This window comes from Perca fluviatilis, chromosome 8 (assembly GCF_010015445.1).
Source record: "Perca fluviatilis chromosome 8, GENO_Pfluv_1.0, whole genome shotgun sequence".
NCBI classification, from domain to species: Eukaryota; Metazoa; Chordata; class Actinopteri; order Perciformes; family Percidae; genus Perca; species Perca fluviatilis.
In genome coordinates, this window is record NC_053119.1 from 19662350 (window position 1) to 19682297 (window position 19948).

The 19948-nt window shown below is 38.7% G+C and overlaps 1 protein-coding gene across 3 annotated transcripts; it reads left to right on the top strand.

The window, feature by feature from the left end:
- The first annotated feature begins 3005 nt into the window (after window positions 1-3005).
- LOC120564364 (neuroplastin-like) lies at window positions 3006-16722 on the top strand. 3 transcript variants are annotated; one of them, XM_039809251.1, is made up of 9 exons: window positions 3006-3339; window positions 7996-8343; window positions 10302-10470; window positions 10755-10849; window positions 11818-11951; window positions 12608-12881; window positions 14499-14520; window positions 15545-15621; window positions 15792-16722. In XM_039809251.1, the coding sequence occupies exons 1-8, from the start codon at window positions 3249-3251 to the stop codon at window positions 15603-15605; spliced, it is 1194 nt and encodes a 397-aa protein (XP_039665185.1). In that variant the 5' UTR covers window positions 3006-3248; the 3' UTR covers window positions 15606-15621; window positions 15792-16722. The 3 variants fall into 3 exon arrangements, with proteins under 3 accessions (XP_039665185.1, XP_039665186.1, XP_039665187.1); XM_039809252.1 differs by having other exon boundaries at window positions 3007-3339; window positions 14514-14520; XM_039809253.1 differs by lacking the exon at window positions 7996-8343 and having other exon boundaries at window positions 3010-3339.
- The last annotated feature ends 3226 nt before the right edge of the window (window positions 16723-19948 follow it).

Below are 19948 nucleotides of genomic sequence, written 5' to 3' on the forward strand. Positions count from 1 at the left end.
AGTATAAACCGACTTCTGGCGAGTTGGTCGCGTAGGTGAAGTTTTGCAGCAACGAACAAACAGGCAGTGGAGTAGTAACGTTACGAGGCAGAGAGCAAGCCGCTAAAGGAGTCAATTAACTCAATGCTTCATCCACACAAAGCCAATTGCCACGAGTGACAACTTTATTCGGCTCGTTTTCTGGAAACGATGTGGTAAGGGGGTACGGCGGAGGTAGCAGGCTAACATTAGCCAACTAACAAATTGTTCACCGGCTGGTTTCACCCAAAGGGGTAAGCTTCGCTTCAGAACTCGAACCTCCTATGGCGCCGTTTTGATGCTACAAAGCGATCACTTCCCGTGAGCATTCCATTGACTGCCATTCTTTTTGACGTCACTTTGACAGCGAATAACTTTACATCTGAAGCGTTTAAAGACTCTATTTGTCCATTGTTTATTTCTAAAGAAACACGACAATGTATAAAAGGTCCCATTACCTTGTATCTCACGTTATGGCTCTGTAGCAGATGTTTTTGTAAAACTAGGCTAATGATTGTGTCATAACCAAGCGACTTACTGTCGCATAGTAGAGGAATTATCGTATAGTACAGGAGAAGCTCGCAGGCAGTTTTGACTTACATTAGCTATTTAGGTTTAATTACTAATATTAACTAGCATTTTAGTTAGCAATAATTAGCCTGTGCCCATGTTATCTCCTTACATATACCTATGCCCTCCGTCTCTGCAAGATTGGGAAGGATTGAGATTTCTCTTGGCACAGTTACCAGAAGACTTACAAGACAGGTTGCTCACGTCACATTTACTTTGTCTCTCTCAGTTGGAGGCTGCGCAGTAACGCTCAGTGCTCACCAGAAAAGTGCTTCTAATATCCTTCACTGGTCGCCGTCCAGAGCAACGGGATCTGTTGGTCTGCATCCGGCAGCTCTCCTCCCAGCGAGCTGCGACTATTGGCTGCGACACAGTTTACGGCCCCACTGACGCGTATTGTCACCGTGACAACTAACAACAATCACCATTTTATTGTGTACCAATCAAATGACCACAGGAAACAGTCCAATGGCCTTTCTATCCATTTTATTTCTATGGTTACTATGTTGTAAGTGTGAGGCTGCCATTAACCTATATTAGGCTAGTTCAAGGAGAAATAGGATTACAAGTCTACTTTAAGCCCCAAGTGCCATTAAGGTCAGGGCTTAGTCAGCCAGAGAGAATGCTTGACCAACGGCACAGTTTCAGGCCTAGCCGTTTGTTAATGATACCATTTACAGTATCAATAGGCTACCTGAGATATACTCGTTCTTGATTGGTTGGCAGATGTTCGTTTGTTAAAACCGTAGTTCCAGTCAAAAGTTTAACTAACGTTCCAAATCATGGCACTGTTAGTTTTTTTTATCGCTTTGGTACTATTATCACAAGTAGCCTAGGTGGTAAAACATCACAACTCTACAAAACTCAGAGCAGATCATCAAAATGGCTGTTTTTTCAAACATGTTATCACATGTTCAATTGACTGACACACAGAATTACACAGTAACTTTTTCCCCACATATAATCAGTTTGTCATCAAGACAATACCTTTCATATGAAGTAATTGTCTTTCACAATGTAATGCTCACAATACTTTTGATATGCTTCTCTTCTGATTTGCAGAAATACATTTCACCAACATTTAATCCAACTGCTCTTAATGGTTAATCACTGAACCGTTTGGTAAACCTATATATTTTAAATTGTTTTTTCAGCTATATAAAATGTGTGTTTGTATGAACATCTAAATTACATGTAACCACACCAGGAATACTATGCTAATTGATTTCACCTAGTGGTAAGGAAAATGACAGACAGCAAGGAAAATGAAAAGCTCAGGAACAAGGGATCCTTCAGAGAGGTGGGCATGTGATGACATCAGTGTAGACCAATGCAGTGTAGACCAATGTCAACATGGATTCGCCACGCCAAATGTTTTTTTTCCTAAGGTGAATGAACAATGATGACATTCACTGTGGATGAAAATCTATGGCCAAAAGCTCAAGACAGGCTTGATCCAAATTATTGTAATGTAATGTGTGCTAAATACAGTATTATGCTTGTTTTTCATTTAGTTACAGTAATTTGTTTTACAGTATTTACTGTAACCGTATACATTTGATTTTACAGTATATCTATGTTACAAAGTATATCTGAAAAGTAACAAATTTGGCCAAATGATTGTAGAGGATGTCTTCTTTGATCACAACTTACACACTTGATAGATATGGAAATGATAGATTTTGTAAATGTTGGGTAATGTAAGTGTAGGCTATTACCTAATGTGAAAACTGTAGGCTAATCTATCTTTTACACTAGGCTACTGTAGCATATTACTTTCAGCACTTATAACGGCGATTTGAAACATGTAGGCATATCTTGCATTGTTTGTTACTGGATTCATTGGTAGTTAAAAATACTAAACTGAAAATATATTATTACGGTGTGTTTTGGTGATTAAACCACATGTTCTCGACGTTTCACAGAACAATTATATTTTGAATCAATGGTTGTGTGGTGAGAGATGTTTACAATCCAAATGAATGCACAATGACAAGTTTTGAATGAAAGGCTGTGTTAAGTGTGATGATTTCGGACTTTTGTACTAGTTGTGAATTTGTACCACATAGTTGCGATAGGCTAATAGAAGCGATCAAAAAGCCTGTAAATTGCAGGTAGTTACTTAATCTGGTTTCAAGACATTTTAACAAGTGGTTTTCATTGTTAAACGACCATATGGTAAAACCTGGCTGAGAAAACAATAGCGTTCATTTTGTGTAGGCTATTGTTTTTCATATAACCTAGGCCTAATTGATTTTTTGCTTCACTTTATGACAGGACGGTGTGTGTGTGTGTGTGTGTGTGTGCGTGTGTGTGTGTGTGTGTGTGTGTGTGTGTGTGTGTGTGTGTTTGTGATGTAGCCTACCCACTTATCTCTGCGCTCCTCCAAGATCTCGCAGGATTTTAAGATTAAACGGGTGGTTAAAAAAGGTGGTTCTCTCGCTGCGCCGGGCTGACAGCAGAGAGCTGCACAGCTAGCTAGCAGTAGGATGTGCCGTAGGTTCCTCTGCAACTCTACATAGCGACACTTCACTCTGTGCGTGATACGATTGCGTGTGTGTAGGTGCGAGCCTCGGAGAATCCATCCCGCATCATCATCATATTCCGCTGCGGTCACATAGCGCTCGACTTCCGGCATTTTCCATCTCCCGTCTCCGAAGATGATACCTGGCAAACGAAGGGCTGCAGTCATGTCCTTCTCGGTGGCGATTTTTGGAGCCCTGATGCTGCAGTCCGTCTCTTCCCAGAACGGTAGGAAATTCTACATGGCAGTAATCTCACTTCATGGCGAAAATGTGGGTTTTTAGGGAGGGATGTCGTGTTGTGCAGTGGGGCATTTTTTTATATGAATCATTACAAGACGTGTTGGTTCTTAAGAACGCTGTCCATCACGAATATCTCACCGGCCGCCAAGTCTCATTAGATAATCCCTAACGTTACACTAAAATAAACTGATATCAGTCGAATGAAGCGCTGTTTTTGGGTATTCCTTCGAAATAAAGGGTCAATAAATCATTAATGTCCTACAATCTGTATTCGTTGGGCCGAAGTGGGCCACAAGGAGGCCTGTGCGATGTCCCTAAAATGTCCTTTGAAGTGTGGAGCGTGGAGTGTGAAGTGCTGCATACATAAGCCATTCAATCAGCAAGTCCTGCTCATTAGGTTGGGAAATAGGAGAAGGTGGACAGGGAAATGGTGTCCCACTGAAGTTCACAATCTGTCATGTTTTCCTTCAAACACACACACACACACACACACACACACACACACACACACACACACACACACACACACACACACACACACACACACACACACACACAGCTCAGGTATGTCAGGATATGGCTCAGTATCAGCAGCAGATCACCAACTCCTCTCCTCACAGGGTGAGATAATTCCCTGCATCCGTCCAGGTTCATAACATAACATGTAGGCTATGTAATTAGATGTAGGCCTCAGAAGTGCTGTAAATAGCACCAGTCCATTTTGCTGCATGCTTCTATTTTTAGCGCAGAGATGCTGCACTGGGAACCATGGCTTTAATGTCTTCTTGCAACAGTGAATCTGTTAACTCTTCGCTGTGATGTGCTGCACTGCAGAATGGCATTAATTTCTCAGCGAGGTTCTACTTGTCCAATTGACCAAAATCCATCTCAGCTGAGTATTTGGGGGCTACTTTAAGTGTGCAGTGCAGATTTGCAAGCATGTGTGAGAATAAGTTAGAATTTATTCAGCTCTGGCCTTCCCTGCAGTGGACCATATGTAGGAATGCATTAGACATCTCCTCCTATACAGCACACCCACCCACTTTTTCAATCAGCACCCCAGCGAATAAAGCTCTGCTTAAATGTATAATGGCTTTTTATCTGACAGACAGCTACAAAGTGTGATATTTCCGTATCTTCTTATTGTTAGTATACGTATACCATTGGCTGAGTCTGGTAATGTAAGATATTAACGCACACAGTAGCCAGCCACGTCACAGAAGCCATTTGTGTCTGCTAATAGCTGTTCATATGTGAAGCCAAACCATTTTTGGGGGTCATTTCCATACAGAAGCCACAAAAATTCGTAATAACAAAGTCTCCGTTAATAAACTGATCAATGCAAACATAGGATTTTCTTGCTTTGCCATTGCAGAGTGCATACAATGAATATTTGGGAATTATCAGGTTCATATTATTGTATAAGAAGTGGAGTTGCGATGTTCATCAGTACACAGGCCAGAGTGCAGTTATTCTGACAAATAACCTGGCAGACAAATTATTCCCCTTGGAGTTGTGGTTCCTTCCATTTTTCAAATTTTAGTCCCATTTGACCCTTATTAGCATAGTTTACCAAATTGTAGCTTTCTCAGCAAATTGGAAATATACAAATGGTGAAGGTTTTAGGATGTATTGTCAGTGTGTGTTAACTATACTGTATTTTAATTTCAAAATAACTAATTAACATAGAGCTCATCAAGTGAAGTAGCCTATATAAGACATCATAAGCCTGAAATTATAAGGTCCTATCTGTGTAATTAGCAGTATGGCTACAATTATTGATTATTCTAATTTTTGATTAATCCAATGATTATTTTCTCAATTTGTTGATTAATTGTTTGGTCAACACAATATGTCAGGAACTAGTAAAAACAACAACAACTAGGGAATGTATGGCATTTAAACAACTTTAATCAATATTTAAAATGGCTGCAGATTATATTTCTGTCAATTCACTAATTGATTAATTGACTAATTGTTTCAGCTCTAATTTGCATTTCTGTCATATTTAACATCAAAGGCACCCTTTAAGTGAATTTCTTTATAGCTCGGCTATCATATCTATAAAGATCAGCTCCCTGATACCCTGCACGCAAAATGTCAAAATCCCAGGACAATTAGAGACGTGGTTTGTAAGAGAATACATTTTAAATTTGAATGATGCAGTTGGCTGTTTAACCACATTAAAACTAGAAACGTTTATTACTCTTAGTATTTAATTTAAAATCATGTTCATAATAATTTTATACAATCTCTTTTATTTTCTGTAAACATCAGATTACAATAATATCAGTCACTGGAGGAAAATTTCAGAACATTCACTTTAAAAACAGCATGTAAATGCAATATATGCTTCTGTTGCTTTTTGTTGCTTTTTTCTAATCTCTAGTTGTGTCTGTCCATCAGGTCTCACTTCTGTTCTAATACAATATTCATTTAGCATCCATTTAGCTACTCAATAGGTGTTGGTACATTACAACTGGGACGGTGGCCAGAATTCAGAAGATACAGAGAAAATATCTGTGAGGAATGGCCATCTGTTGTCAGGTTGCTGTCAGATTTAGGGGATGAATAATGAACCAGAAATTAGCATAGCAAGTTTTTTTTATCTTGCCAAATACAGTATGTGATTATAAAAGGCTTGTATGAAAATAACAATACACCATGAAGTCACATTTAGAGCTGAAACAATTAGCTGAATAATTGATTAGTAGATCAGCAGAAAAACTTGGTTAATCATCAAAGTTCGTTATCAAGCTCAAACTCCAACTATTTTTTGGTCCCCAGCTTCTCCAATGTGGGGATTTACTGCTTTTGTCTGTTTTTATATCACCGTAAACTGAAGATTATTATTGTTGGTCGGACAAAATAAGACATTTGAAGATGTCACCTTGGGTTCTGGGAAATTGTATATAGACATTTGTTTTTTTATTTTCTGACCAAACCATTAATACATTATAGGCAAAATGGCAAAGACAAATTAATTGATAGCATAAGTGATACACCGGGCAGTTTCAAAGTAGTTTGGTTTTATTCACACTTTTCTACATATTCACCAAGAAAACAAACAATAAACAAAATCCAGTGTAAACATGGAACAAAACGAATAAGATGAAACAAACAAGTGCTTTACAGACATTTAAACTTTAAAAGGAATTTGAAACAAATTGGAAGCAAAATATTGAATAAATGAAAGTGTGAATGTGTACAAACTTGGCAATACTGATGAATAAATAAAAAATTAAAAGTGATAAACAGCATTAGAAGGTAGCAGAAAATAACAGGTTTTTAAGCTTTAGGCTTTTAAAGACGTACAGAGTTGGGAGAAATAATTGGAAATAAATTGACATTAATCGATAATAAAAATAATTGTTAGTTGGATAGTAGCCTTAAAATTAAATATATTTTGGGTCAATACAAGCAATTTTACGTCTCACCTTGATCTTTAAGACATTAACACTTTTAGAGACTATAAAAAACAACAAAAAACTGATTTTTGGAATATGTGGACAACTTCAGATTAATCAGGATTATCTCAAGTGAGAATGAAAGAAGTACAATGCAGACGTTCTAGTACGATCACCCACATGTGACACACACAACAGCAGTGTACCTACTAACTGAGTGTATAGGAATCTATTCGTGCCGGCAGTAAATGTGTTGGTCTTGATAACCAGTTGTGTACAGCAGGGCTATGATGTCAGTTTGACATGTCTGTCTGCCTTGTGATGATCTGCCTGGTCTGGTTGGCCGCCTCTTCCTCTACCCATTTTGTTGCCGTAGAGTGCTTCTATGGAAACAGAGGTCTATCGCTATGCGCCCACACGCTCCCCAGAGACCCAGAGCTGCAGTTTCTATAAATCTTCTCTCAATCTCATGTGCTCTCTACAGTGCCTATAGACCATGCTTATGACTTCAGCCCCCCCAAACTCCTCCTCCTCCAATCTGTGCAGCCGTGATCAATTGTTTCACTTTTATTGCTTTCAGTTCAGAGAGGAATACATTTCAGTCCCGTATAATTAACAGTATACAGTTTGCCCAGCGTCCGTGTCCCATTACTGAATAATTATATAAACAAGCACTAAAGATGTTTTCATTATACAGACAAGATGTACTGACAAGGTCACTTGGAGGACTTTTGGATGTGAGTGCTGCACGAGCCCGGCACAAATTTAAATGATGTCATTGAGTGGACAAAATTAAGTGAGAGCAGCAAAGACGTCCCAGTAGAATTTAATGAGAGCTTCCTAGAAATAGCAGCAATAATGACTTGGGCAGATCTGAGGTTCTCTCTCTCTCTCTCTCTCTCTCTCTCTCTCTCTCTCTCTCTCTCTCTCTCTCTCTCTCTCTCTCTCTCTCACCAAAAACATTGATCTTGAGTTTAATGTTAATTTGAGTTCAGTAAGCTCTACTGTATATTTTAAATTTTTATTTAAATCAACCTTTTTTCATTTTAAGATAATTTGTCTGTCAGTTTCTTTTTGATTATTTCACATTATCTTTTTTTCTGTTTGTCTTTCCTTTTCTGGTTCCCATTTAATGTACCCTGTTATTCGTTTCGCCTTTCCATCCTCCACCTGTTTTCCTTTTTTGGGCTCATCTCTGGACATGCTGCCCCATAAACCTCCACCGCCACCACCAGCGGGCTTTGTGAAATCACCTTTTTCTGAGACTAAGCTCACGGGTGACACCTTTGAGCTTTACTGTGAAGTGGTGGGAAACCCCACCCCAGAAATCCAGTGGTGGTACGCTGAGATCAACCAAGCTGATTCCTTCAGGCAGCTGTGGGACGGCGCCCGTAAACGGCGAGTATCCATCAGCACGGCCTACGGCTCCAACGGCGTGAGCGTGTTGAGTGTCTCTCGTCTCACGCTGGACGATGCCGGGACCTATGAGTGCAGAGCCAGCAATGACCCGCGACGTAACAACCTGCACCAAAATCCAGCCACCACCTGGATCCGCGCTCAGGCCACTATAATGGTGCTGCAGAGTGAGTGGTCACTGTAGAGGACCCCCCCCCCCAGCTCCCCTCCGTTAGCCTGCCTCAGACCTCTAGCTTCCTCCGTAGGTCCCATCCTCCCCTACAGACTTGGAAAATGAAGAATAACAACTCCAGCTAGTCCTTATACTTTTACCAGCATAGTTGAGTAGTATTTATACATTGTGCTCATCCCTCGGTTCAGCAGATCCTTCAACCTGCACCTCGTAGAGACCGATCTCCTCCCCATCTCCATTTCCTCTCTACTTCATTTTTCTCTTCCTTTAGCTCTCATCTTCTCATTTCCCTGAACTGAATATCATTATAATCATTTTCATTTTTCTTTTGGTTATTGTTAGTCGTGATCTGTTTCATTTGTGTTTTTTAAAAGGCCAGATTTTGCAGACTGACCACTTACACACACAAAGCATTTGGAGTGACCTTGTTATTTCTGAATCTTATGAATGATAACATCTGTTTGTTGTTTGCCCACCAGCAGCAAGCAATCAGTGCCATGTTTTTCTATAAAGTATAATTCTTTCTTTCCCCACAAACAATCCTGTACCAGAATCAGAAATGCACAGAACTAGATGGAAACCAAAACTTGTGGGTACTGAACTTGGGTCTTGGATCTCAATACTTTTTTGGTACCGGCCATAATGTTTCTTATTTGTTGATCAGATAGCTCCAGATTTATAATCATGCCAATTTTAGATTATCTTTTGTGGGCAAAGTAGTAGTTCAGCTGGTGTTTAGGTTTAGACAGGATTTACCAGTTGTGAGGTTTGATGTTATATTCCTCAAAGTAAGGTATTGGAAAAAGACATTTTAGTATTTACTGTATACCAAATCTGAGGTGTTGCTTAAATAAATTATTCAAAATGATGCTGAGATGTATAAGTGTTTCAGCTTGTGACTACTCAGATTTAGAGCTTCAACTGTGTTTTAATGTAAAAAGAAGATGTAGATAACCAAGATTAAGCAAAATACAACACTCCAATTTCCACAGGTTGAATTTCAAACAGATACAAATGTATGTTATTATGAGCTTCTGTGTTTTTTTATGGCATTCCTTCAGAGCTCTCATCTCTTAAGTAAAGCTAAGAGAGTTGATGAATGGACCTTGACCTAGAGTCATCCACACTGGCTTACAACATGATTACTTTCATAAAAGGTTTTATGATGTGATATTTGGAGAAAAATCACTGAAAGTTTAGACCTGTCTGTATTCCAGTAGTGTGAAATATATAGTCGTATGCTGTATAGAAACTGGTTCCAGAGGAACTTTTGCCCACTCTAAATTGCTGTTCCAAAATTTGTATTTAATAAATTCCTTAATGTAATGATACTGTAGGTTTACGACATGACCATCAGTTTAAATTCATTAAAATTTGTTGCTGAGAAGTAGTGTTCATTGTGGTACGGCGGATTCATCAAGTGTGAGACCGCAACACAGCGCCATAGTTGCACAATGCATCTGGAATTGAGCTATAATATTAATTTTAGCTGCAGATTGTTCTGTAATATGTGTAAAAAGCATAATCTTTAGCTTTTGCTCATCACATGTAACAGAAATTTAAGCTCAGTGATTGGATGCTTCTTACTGAAATACATAGGCTTGTACCGTAACTTTTTATTAAAGAACCAGATATTTTTTAATGCAGTTGATCATCTTTTGATGATTCAACTGAGGGAGTTTCATCCCAGCCTTGGAAGTGCTCCGACTTCCCAGTCACCTAACAACGCAGAAAATGACTTCTACTTCAGAAACCCTGGATGCCAGAAATAATTCCTCCCACTTCACAACTCTATTCCTGTGCTATATTGTATAAGTGTGTATAAAGTGTGGTTGGCGTGGTGTCTGGGTTTGAACCCTTTGTGCCTTGTTGTTTACATCCTCCAACACACCCTTACCCACGAGTCCCAGCAAGCATCACTTCTGTCGTAGCTGATCTGTGTCCTTCTTACAGAGCCGTCAATCGCCGCCTCTGAATCCATCACACTTCTTATGGAAGGCGACTCATACACACTGCAGTGCAACTTGACCAGCTCCCACAGTGTCCACGAGGAGAGCTACTGGATGAAGAACGGGGAGGAGATCCCGGAAACACGCAGCCCAAATAAGAACACTGAGTACCTGTAGGAGTCACAGCAAAACTTTTATACAACTTGTGTGTGTGTGTGTGTGTGTGGGGTGTGTAAAATAACAGGCAGATTAGGGGAAAGATGGATTTCATATGGATGCCAGTTCAAGAAAAGAATAATTAGAATTGAACTGAAAGTGACGAGCCATATTTAATGCACTACAGACATGACAGTGAGAGTTCAACAACACTTACAAAGGAAGATGAGGTTGGACAATTATCTGCGTGCGTGCGTGTGTGTAAGCGTGGGTTCACATGAGGTGTGTTTTTGCTCTGCAGGCTGAAAAAACCAAGAGGAGATCATGCCGGAGTGTACATGTGTGTCTTCACCTTCGCGATGGCTCCTGCAGCAAATGCCACCATCGAAGTTAAAGGTAGGTGTTGATTTGTGAGCTGCAGGCATTTTTGTCAGTTTCACGGCCACATTAGAGATGTCACCAATAAAAATGGCCCAAATGGCCTTGAGCACTAGCAGCCCTGTCATGTGAAGACCTGTAATTTCATACAGCTTTGTTGGCTGCTCATGGGGCAGCCGGCGTCCTTGACACCTCCATCTAACCAATGCCCGGCTCAGTGGCAGCAGATGGTGTCTTGTTTGTCTGATGGCAAGGGATTAGGTCTCAACGACAAAATCTGGTCAGCCTTTTCTGCTGTCACACGCATCGCTATGAAGGCAAATAGGATTGTGTTTGCTTTTATTTTTTGGGGCATTTCTTTTCATCTGGGAAGAGGGGAACAATTCCCAGGCAAATTTACATAATACATAGAATAATACAGGCAGCTTGATGTTACATTGGATCAAACACTCCTGATCGATAAAATGAAATGTGAATAAAATGTTAGATGTTGAAAATGTCTTTCCTATGTTATGCTCCCTGATCATGGCTTGAAAACCTCAATGGAATTACCTTTATTTGGTGGATTGTATCTGTTTTATTCTTTTATTGGGAGTTCTCTTCTTTCATGTTTCTCTACTTGTTGCAATCTTGTTTGCTGCATTATTTACCCCCTGCAGCTGTTTTAATGCCAATTATATTTTTTGTTATCTACCTAACTCTGGGAAGTGCTTTGTGCTTAAGAAGTACTTTATAAATAAATTATTATTTTTATGATCTGAACACAGTGAAGCAGCAGTTTTCCATAAGCATTGCTTACTTAACTAATATTTAAAGGATAGATGCCATAAAAGAACATTAAGAACATTGTTTATTATCAACATGACTGTTGCCTACATTTATAAATGACTGGACCCACAATAGACATGTAACACTTTATTTGTGTGACTTTCTTAAATGTATTTTAACAATTGATCTTTGTTATCTGTTTTGTTATTTTGTTTTAGCTGCTCCTGGTATTACAAGCCACAAACGTAGTGAGAATAAGAACGAGGGCCAGCTTGCTGTTCTCTACTGTAAGTCTGTGGGCTACCCTCACCCTGTCTGGACATGGCGCAAGTTGGACAACGGCATTCCTAGGGTATGTGTGTTCATTAGGTACACCTATACAATCGTATGCAATCCAATACAAAGTCTACATTTAGGAAGATCATAATGTTTAGTTTTTGTTGACACTGTCAGAGAGGTATTCATTCAACTATGTGTTTATTATTAAGGTAGTTGTAGTGGTGTTGTACTGTACTGCGTTATATTGAAACAAATAATAAGCATATACATTCATGTTCAGTTCATAGTTGTAATGGAACTGGTTACTGTAGTATGTAAACTTAGTTTTGTCACATGTGCACAAACCTGCATTAGAAGTCCACATTAATATGAGTTCCCCCAGCCTGCCTATGGTCCCCCAGTGGCTAGAAATGGCGATAGGTGTAAACCGAGCCCTGGGTATCCTGCTCTGCCTTTGAGAAAATGAAAGCTCAGATGAGCCGATCTGGAATCTTGCTCCTTATGACTTCATGTGGAGCGAGGTTACCTCCCCTTTCTCTGCTTTGCCCGCCCAGAGAATTTGACCCGCCCATGAGAGAGAGACATCATGGCTTTCAAACGAGCAAAGTGGCAGTTGGTCAAGGCCCCTCCCCCCCCCCCCTCCCCCTCCAAAGCAAGTGTGTCCATGTAAACACAACCACTGTCAACCCTCAACATTATTTAGTACACTTCTTTCTTCTCCCTCGATAGGAAATTGACAACTCAACTGGACGCTTCTTTATCAGCAGCAGAGACAACTACACTGAGCTCAACATTGTCAACCTGGACATTAATTTAGATCCAGGCGAGTACCACTGCAATGCCACCAACATGCTCGGCAGCGATGACGAGATGATTGTGCTGAGGGTTCGCAGCCACTTGGCCCCCTTATGGCCTCTTCTGGGGGTTTTGGCTGAGATCATCATCCTGATCGTCATCATCGTCGTTTATGAGAAGCGTAAGAAGCCAGATGATTTACAAGACGGTGAGTCACCAGCGGTGGCGCTTAGGGCTGTTTTATGATTCCACTGGTTTTAATATATCTGAGGAGAAATTGATTTTATTGTTCAGCTTTGACATGGATCTCTCCTGTGAATTCCCAACCCCCCTCTGTGTGGTGTTGGGCAATGAGACGACTGAAAGAGGCCCAATTAGTTTTTTGGTGTCTGCTTAAGTCATTCCTTCACCTGACACTGTGCTGTGTCTGCATTCAATAATTCAGTCTGGCGAGGTTGACCCAACAGGCAGACACTGTTGCAGGAGGTCGCACCTTGTCAGGACAATTTCATGCATTTAATATTCATGAGAAATATGATACTGTGGTGTTGCGGAGGTGGACAGTTTCAATTATTAACAGCTTTTCAGGGACCTTGTACTGTCCCTAAGCTGCTGCCAGCTTAACCACGAGACGCATTATTTAGCTATACAACCTGCGTCAGCCTCGGATTTTCTAATTATACTGAGTACTACCTTTTTTTTAAGAGTCTAGCTATATATGATAAATAATGCATTATTGGTATTTGGGTAACCTTTTTCTCAAACAGAATTTTGATGTTGTGACATGCTGATTAGATGCAACGTGTAGCGAATGAATGACGGCTCAGAGCTGCGACAATCAGTCAGTCAGTGACACTGAAAGAATATATTGTCATCGCGGTTCATTACATGGTCGTTTAGTCACCTTGAGAATCTTCACAGTCTTACAAAATGGAGTCCTACAGCAAATTCAAGCATGAAATGTTAATACTAAAATTTTACATAGGTTAGCTTTGGCTGTTAAATATTTTAACAGATTATTGTAATATCCTCCCCTTTTTCCCAAATTGCATAACCTAAACCATTTTTGTGGTAAGTGTGAGACTTTGCATGCTTCCTGGATTTCAATAAGCATCCAGCCTCATCTCCTTCCAGTTCACAACACAGTTCTGTTTAGCATCAACAGAAGTGTTGAGTGCCGTTCGAAATCTTCCGTTTTTAAGATTTTATTTTACACGGTAACTTTATGTTTCTGCATCAAACTGCAGCAGTGAGATGGCATGCAAGTCACTGTGAATAATTGAAAATATTTTGTGTTTATCAGTCATTTCTACTGTCACTGTTTGACACTGCTTCAATTACTTCATTACCATGAGAAGAGGGCTGATATTGATGGAGCTGCTCCTCTCTAATCTCTTTTGAGTGAACAGCTGTTCTTTGTGAGCGCTGCTTGCCTATGCATGACATTTTTTTTAATTGGAGTTTTTTTAATTTTTTTTTATTGTGGTGATGTGCTAAATTTAACTGCATTCTGTGTGTTTGTGAGTGACCTCATGCGGTGGGTTTTCCTGCTGCATGACGGTCCGTCGCTTTACTATTTTGTTTCTTCATCTGAGCTTTGTTTTTATCCCATAACACAGTCTGCACATGCAGTACAGTTGAAACATAAAAACACGTCAAACCTCAAGTGCACCATGTGTCAGTCACAGCTACTGTTCTTAATGGTTGATGCTTTCTGGAAAAACAAAAAATATACACTTGTCACTTCATCATCAGTGTGCAACTTCCTTGCAATTATTTTATTTTTTGGTCTTCATTTTTTCCATATTTTCCCTTGCTGCCTCAGATGATGACCATGCAGGTCCAGTGTAAGTATGACATTTATACCTTCAATAACTTATCTTTGTTTAGCATGATTTGCATGTTTAGCATGTTTTGTTGTAGCTTATCATGATGTATCTACTCCTGGCTGTCTTTAGAGCTCAGTGTACAGTACACCTTAAATCTGGGTCACAAACAACTGGGAGTATCATCCCATGGTGCTTTGCTGCATTTATGTAAATCACAGGGAAATATAATAAGTCAAGTAAGGACATTTTTTTCTGTCAATGACCAGTTACCATCTGCATATTGTCCTGATAAGGGAAGTCCTGCCCATGATGCTCTATAACTTAAAAAGACCACCCCCTACTATCATGTCCTTATAGCTGCTTTGTCTTTTTTTTTTTTTTTTGCCTTGCTTTGTCGGTCAAAGCACTTTGTAAACTCTGTTTTTAAAGGTGCTATATAAATAATGTTATTATTTTTAATGTTATTACAACTCCATTATATGTGTTATAAACCACTTATTAAATGTGTGTATACTGCTTATAAATGGGGGACTTTAAATAAAGTGTTCCCATTAAAGGTTCAAAATAAATAAGTAAATATGTTACTGGACCCTGGCCTGGTCTGGTTTACTCCTCCACACAGTGAAAAGTAGAAATTGTGTTCACGTAATCAGCTGTTTAGTGTACACTAGAGCTGCAGCTAAGTATTGGTTCATTGTTGATTAAAGGGCCATTCCACTGATAATTTTCACAGACTTTAGAAAGCTAGAGTTTGTCTTTAATCTACTGTTTTGTTATGTTTTTTTGTTTCTAAAATTGAATTAGTATTTAGTCTTTACATGCAAAATGTCAAAAAATTATTCTCAAATTGGCAGAGCCAATGACTTGAAACAGACAAACCAAATCTTATGTTTTTATTCAATAAATGCTACATCTATTTAACAGTTATTAGAATTGGAATAAAATTATTTTCTGCCAATCAATTAATCAATAATTTGACTGATTGTTTCAGCTCTAAACATGTTTCATTTAACTGATTGTGTCGTTTGCTTCATTTTTAAAGGAAAACTAATTCAACCAATAACCACAAAGACAAGAATCTTCGCCAGAGGAATACAAACTGAGCAGCCTGTCTGCTGAGTAAGTATTACATTATTAAGAGAGCCTGATGATACATAATGTATTAACAGTCTGTGGCCACAGATTACAAGATGATCCATAATATGATTTTATCCCTGAACGCTCTTGTCAACCATAATAAGACAACTGTGTGACTGGGCTAATGAGTTGAATGTTGTCTTTATTTGCAGGTTCATTCATCATTTCACATGTATTGACCATATGAAGGTAAACAAGAAGGGAATCCAGTATCTGTCATTACAAGTATGGTTGTGGAGGAGTTCAATGAGGCATGCCTTATGATTTTATTGTGTGAAGGTGCAGAAATGGAATATGGAATTATTAACATTATAACCATTGTTGCTGCATGCAGTTGTTGACATTTATTTTTCCCTCTTATTCACAAATTTTATATTGTTACGACTTTTAAAATAATGCATGCAAGATGTTGACCTTCTGTTTGATACAGAAATGGCTTTTTTTTGCTCTTTTCTCTGAGAGTGGCTTCATTTAGATAATCAGTACTGTGTGTTCTAGAGGAAAAACAAAACTTGGCAATGTAAAAGAAAATGCCACTATAATCTGGTATGACAGTTATGTACAGTTTTATCATTCCACTGCATACCATTTTATCAGAAACTATCTATTGCATTTTAAGGGCTTCGCAATGTCCCTCTAAATTTGATTAAATGTTTATTTTACTGTATGTACTGTATGTATTAAATCATTATATCTATGTATCAGATCTCCATTAATATAAAGACTATTCAAATGATATGATGCACTTAAATGTTGAGGATAACGAAAAACTGTCAAAACCTACAGTACTTTAGGAAACCTGTACTAATCATTCTAACATATTGTTTTATAAGTATGTGTATTGTACAGCATGGCTATTATCCTATGCAATTATTATCCATATCAATATATTGAAAATCATTGCAGCTTTTGATTTCTCTGTGACAAAGCTTTAAACTAGTAGGATCACCATAGAGCGTTGATGGCATACTGCACAGCTGCATGAATTCTCTACAGCTGACGTGGGCGGCGGTGAAAGAAGCCCACGTCAGGACTGACAAGATCTCCGACTCATTTTTAAGAATAAATATCTCAAAAAATAAAGTGTGTCTGTTAAGTAGCCTTCTTTGTAAAACACAGTAGACATTCAGTTGTACCATTCATGATGCAAACCTGGCTGTCCCATGAGGACGCAGGGAATTAGGAGCACGTTGAGAACAGCACCATCTAGTGAGATTTTGAGTGGCTCACAGCAGACATGTTGAACATGATGGACTTCACATCAAAGGAACAAGAAACAACAAATCTTGATGAAGAAATCCTCACTGTCAGACCAATAACATCAGTTACTTGACACATTTTTGGAGTTCCTTTTAACAATTGGCCAACAGTAATGATGAAAATGGCCTATGAAGCAAACTTGGGCTCATTTACAGTTCAGTTTTTTTTTTCTTGATCAATGAACATTGATCAGAAAATAAAATCCTCTAAAACCAGACCCCTAAGTTAAAGAGTGTATTTATAATTACCAGTATATTATATTTTATTTTACGCATACCACATTCCTTCCAGTGTTTTTGATGTATAAGCTATAAATTAGATGTGAAAAGATGGAAAATGTGACGCTGCAAGCACCCAGGGTTAAATTCTAGAGATGCTGTCATTCTGGTTACGATTACTGATAGGTGGAGGAAAAAATGAATTCTGTGTTTTCATTAAAGGCTACCGTTGAGGACACTGAGGTCATGTCCTCAGTATCTTTTCAAGAAATATAGGGGTTTTTAACAATATCTATGATTACACATGGTGAGTTTTTAAGCCTGATTGAGATGTTTTTTTTAAGTTTTATGCCAAAAACACAACATGAAATTGAACTGAATTGAATTACTCTTTTGGATAAGAAAACAAATACAATGCAAAGGTATGTAGCTCTTCTTCTAGGAACATGTGAAATGTTCAAATCAATCAATTTATTGATGGCAACTGATCCATTTCCATCTGCAATCTAGAATATGTTTAAACTTTTAGTACCAAGCACTGAGAGTATATTGCTACTTACCGATTATGTGCAGTTTTGCGATTTTATAGTTCAGACAAAGAAACACTGCATATACTCAGTTTAATTAGGTATATCTAGCTAAAACTATCATCTTGCCTGCCAGACCCATCTCCACAGCGCTGTGTCAGCGCTGCAGTGTGGTCTGGGCTACACCACAATCTGTTCTGGGATAGGGGAAAAAAACGCTCTGGGTTGTTTGTATTTCTTTAAACCAATCAAAACCGTTCTGGGCGGTGCTAAGCCCCGATAGCAAGAGGGGAGGAACATCTGGTGCATCGGAGACAGCTTTATCCCAGCAATGTACATCCGTTAAGCCAGACTAAGCTACAACTAATGGCGTACATTTGCAACATTCCTGCGTAAATCATAGGCTACCTTTATGAAGGTGCTAATTCAACTTTATGGCTAGTTTGGAGGCTGTAGTTTGTGGCGTTGGTGATTTATATTATACTTATTGTGTTATACTGAAAAGTGTTCATAAAATGTTGTACCCTCATATGTAATATAAAAGTGGTGGAAAGAATATTAGCTAGACCTGGCTTTTTGCCAGGTGTACCTAATAAACTGGCAACTTAATGTATTTTTCTTCTGTCTGATTCTCAAACAGTAGTGAGCAGCCGTATAGCAAAGGGGGGCACTATTTGGCTGCTGGCTGGTAGCACCACTAGGTCTCATTGTTGGGCTTTCAGCAGCATTTCTATAACTATTGCCAGCTGGAGAGTATTGTTATGTGTTTTCTTTTAATTGTCTGGACCTGATTCCGATGATGTGGTGGTGTCCTGGATTAATGTCAGTGGGATTCAAACAGTAATAAGAACAGTCCATTTCTACAGCAAAGAGACATCTGTGACTTTGTGAACCCTGAACAAAAAACTGGAACACAACTTTTGACAAAAATGATTTGTAGTCTGTCTGTGTGAGTTAATCTCTCTTTCAGGTAATGAGATGTCAGGTGAAGTTTAAATAAATCTGACAGACAGGACTAAACAGGACAGTGAATTGTCTTAACATAACAAATTTAGTGGGTAGATTTAAACTTTGTTGGAAAGATTCATAGTTTTATTTGCATACAGCAGCCTTTCTTTTGTTCTACTACTAGCCTCCTCTGTGACCAGACGGAATCTACTTTCAGTCATGTTTTACAACATAACACAACATTACAACGTACAACATTGTGAGGACGAGTGCTGGTTTGTCAGCCGGGCGTTTAGATTCGCTACTGTACAGTGTGTGTTTACCATTTGATATTATGTGACTAGTTATCTCATGAGGGCGTTAAAATCTGTCAAACTAACACATGTAATTAATGAAATAAATTACACATATGAAGCCCCATATGATAAACTGAAAATGGCACACATAACATTACATGTAACATGTACACTCAGTTGCCAATCTAGTAGGTACATTTTGCTAAACCTAATATTGAATCCACCCTCATTGACTGAAAAGGGGTGGACAGAATATTAGAAATGACTCTTGGTATGGTGCAATACAGTTCATCAGCACCACCACAAACTACACCCTCCAAAATTACCTTTAAATTAACACCTCTCTACAACTTGTTTCAACAAAAAAAACATGGCAATTGTGTTTGGCTGCATTGGTTTTAGGTTTACCTAATAAACTGGCAACTGCCTCCAAATCAGCCATGTCATATGAGATGACGTCCCACACTGATAATCGTGCCTGCAAACATAATGGAGAGTGATGACTGCAGGGTACTAAATAAGGTCATAGAGTGTGAACTCCTAATCTCGGCTGTTCGTGATCAAGACACTGCGAGCTTGAAATGCTGAGGCCAAGACACAGATTGTTTTGGGCTCTGTATGAGTATTGAAGAATTGAGGAAAGAAAACAGGATAACCTGCAAACTGTTACATATATTTTTATAAAGAAAAATTGCCGTTTTAAACTCCTATTGTATTCAATTTATGCCACGCCAATCGTTTAACCACCGATTGGAAAATTAAGAAAACGAAATTAGGTAAGATAAATAGTTTCTGTTGAAATCTTGGCCTATGTTATCAACATTTATATTAGTTTATCACTGTATGATTAAGGAAATATTTTGGCGGAAACAAAATGTTCATTTTTACCTGTTGGGTTTAAATCAATTCAGTGAAGTTTGCATTGAATTATACAATAGTAATGCAACTACCTGTCAACAACCTTTCACCAAATTAATTTGCCGTGTTGGTCTTTGCTGGGAAGTATTTCATCACTTTTTTATATGACTGAAAATGTCTTCTTCGGGGAATAAAAATGAAA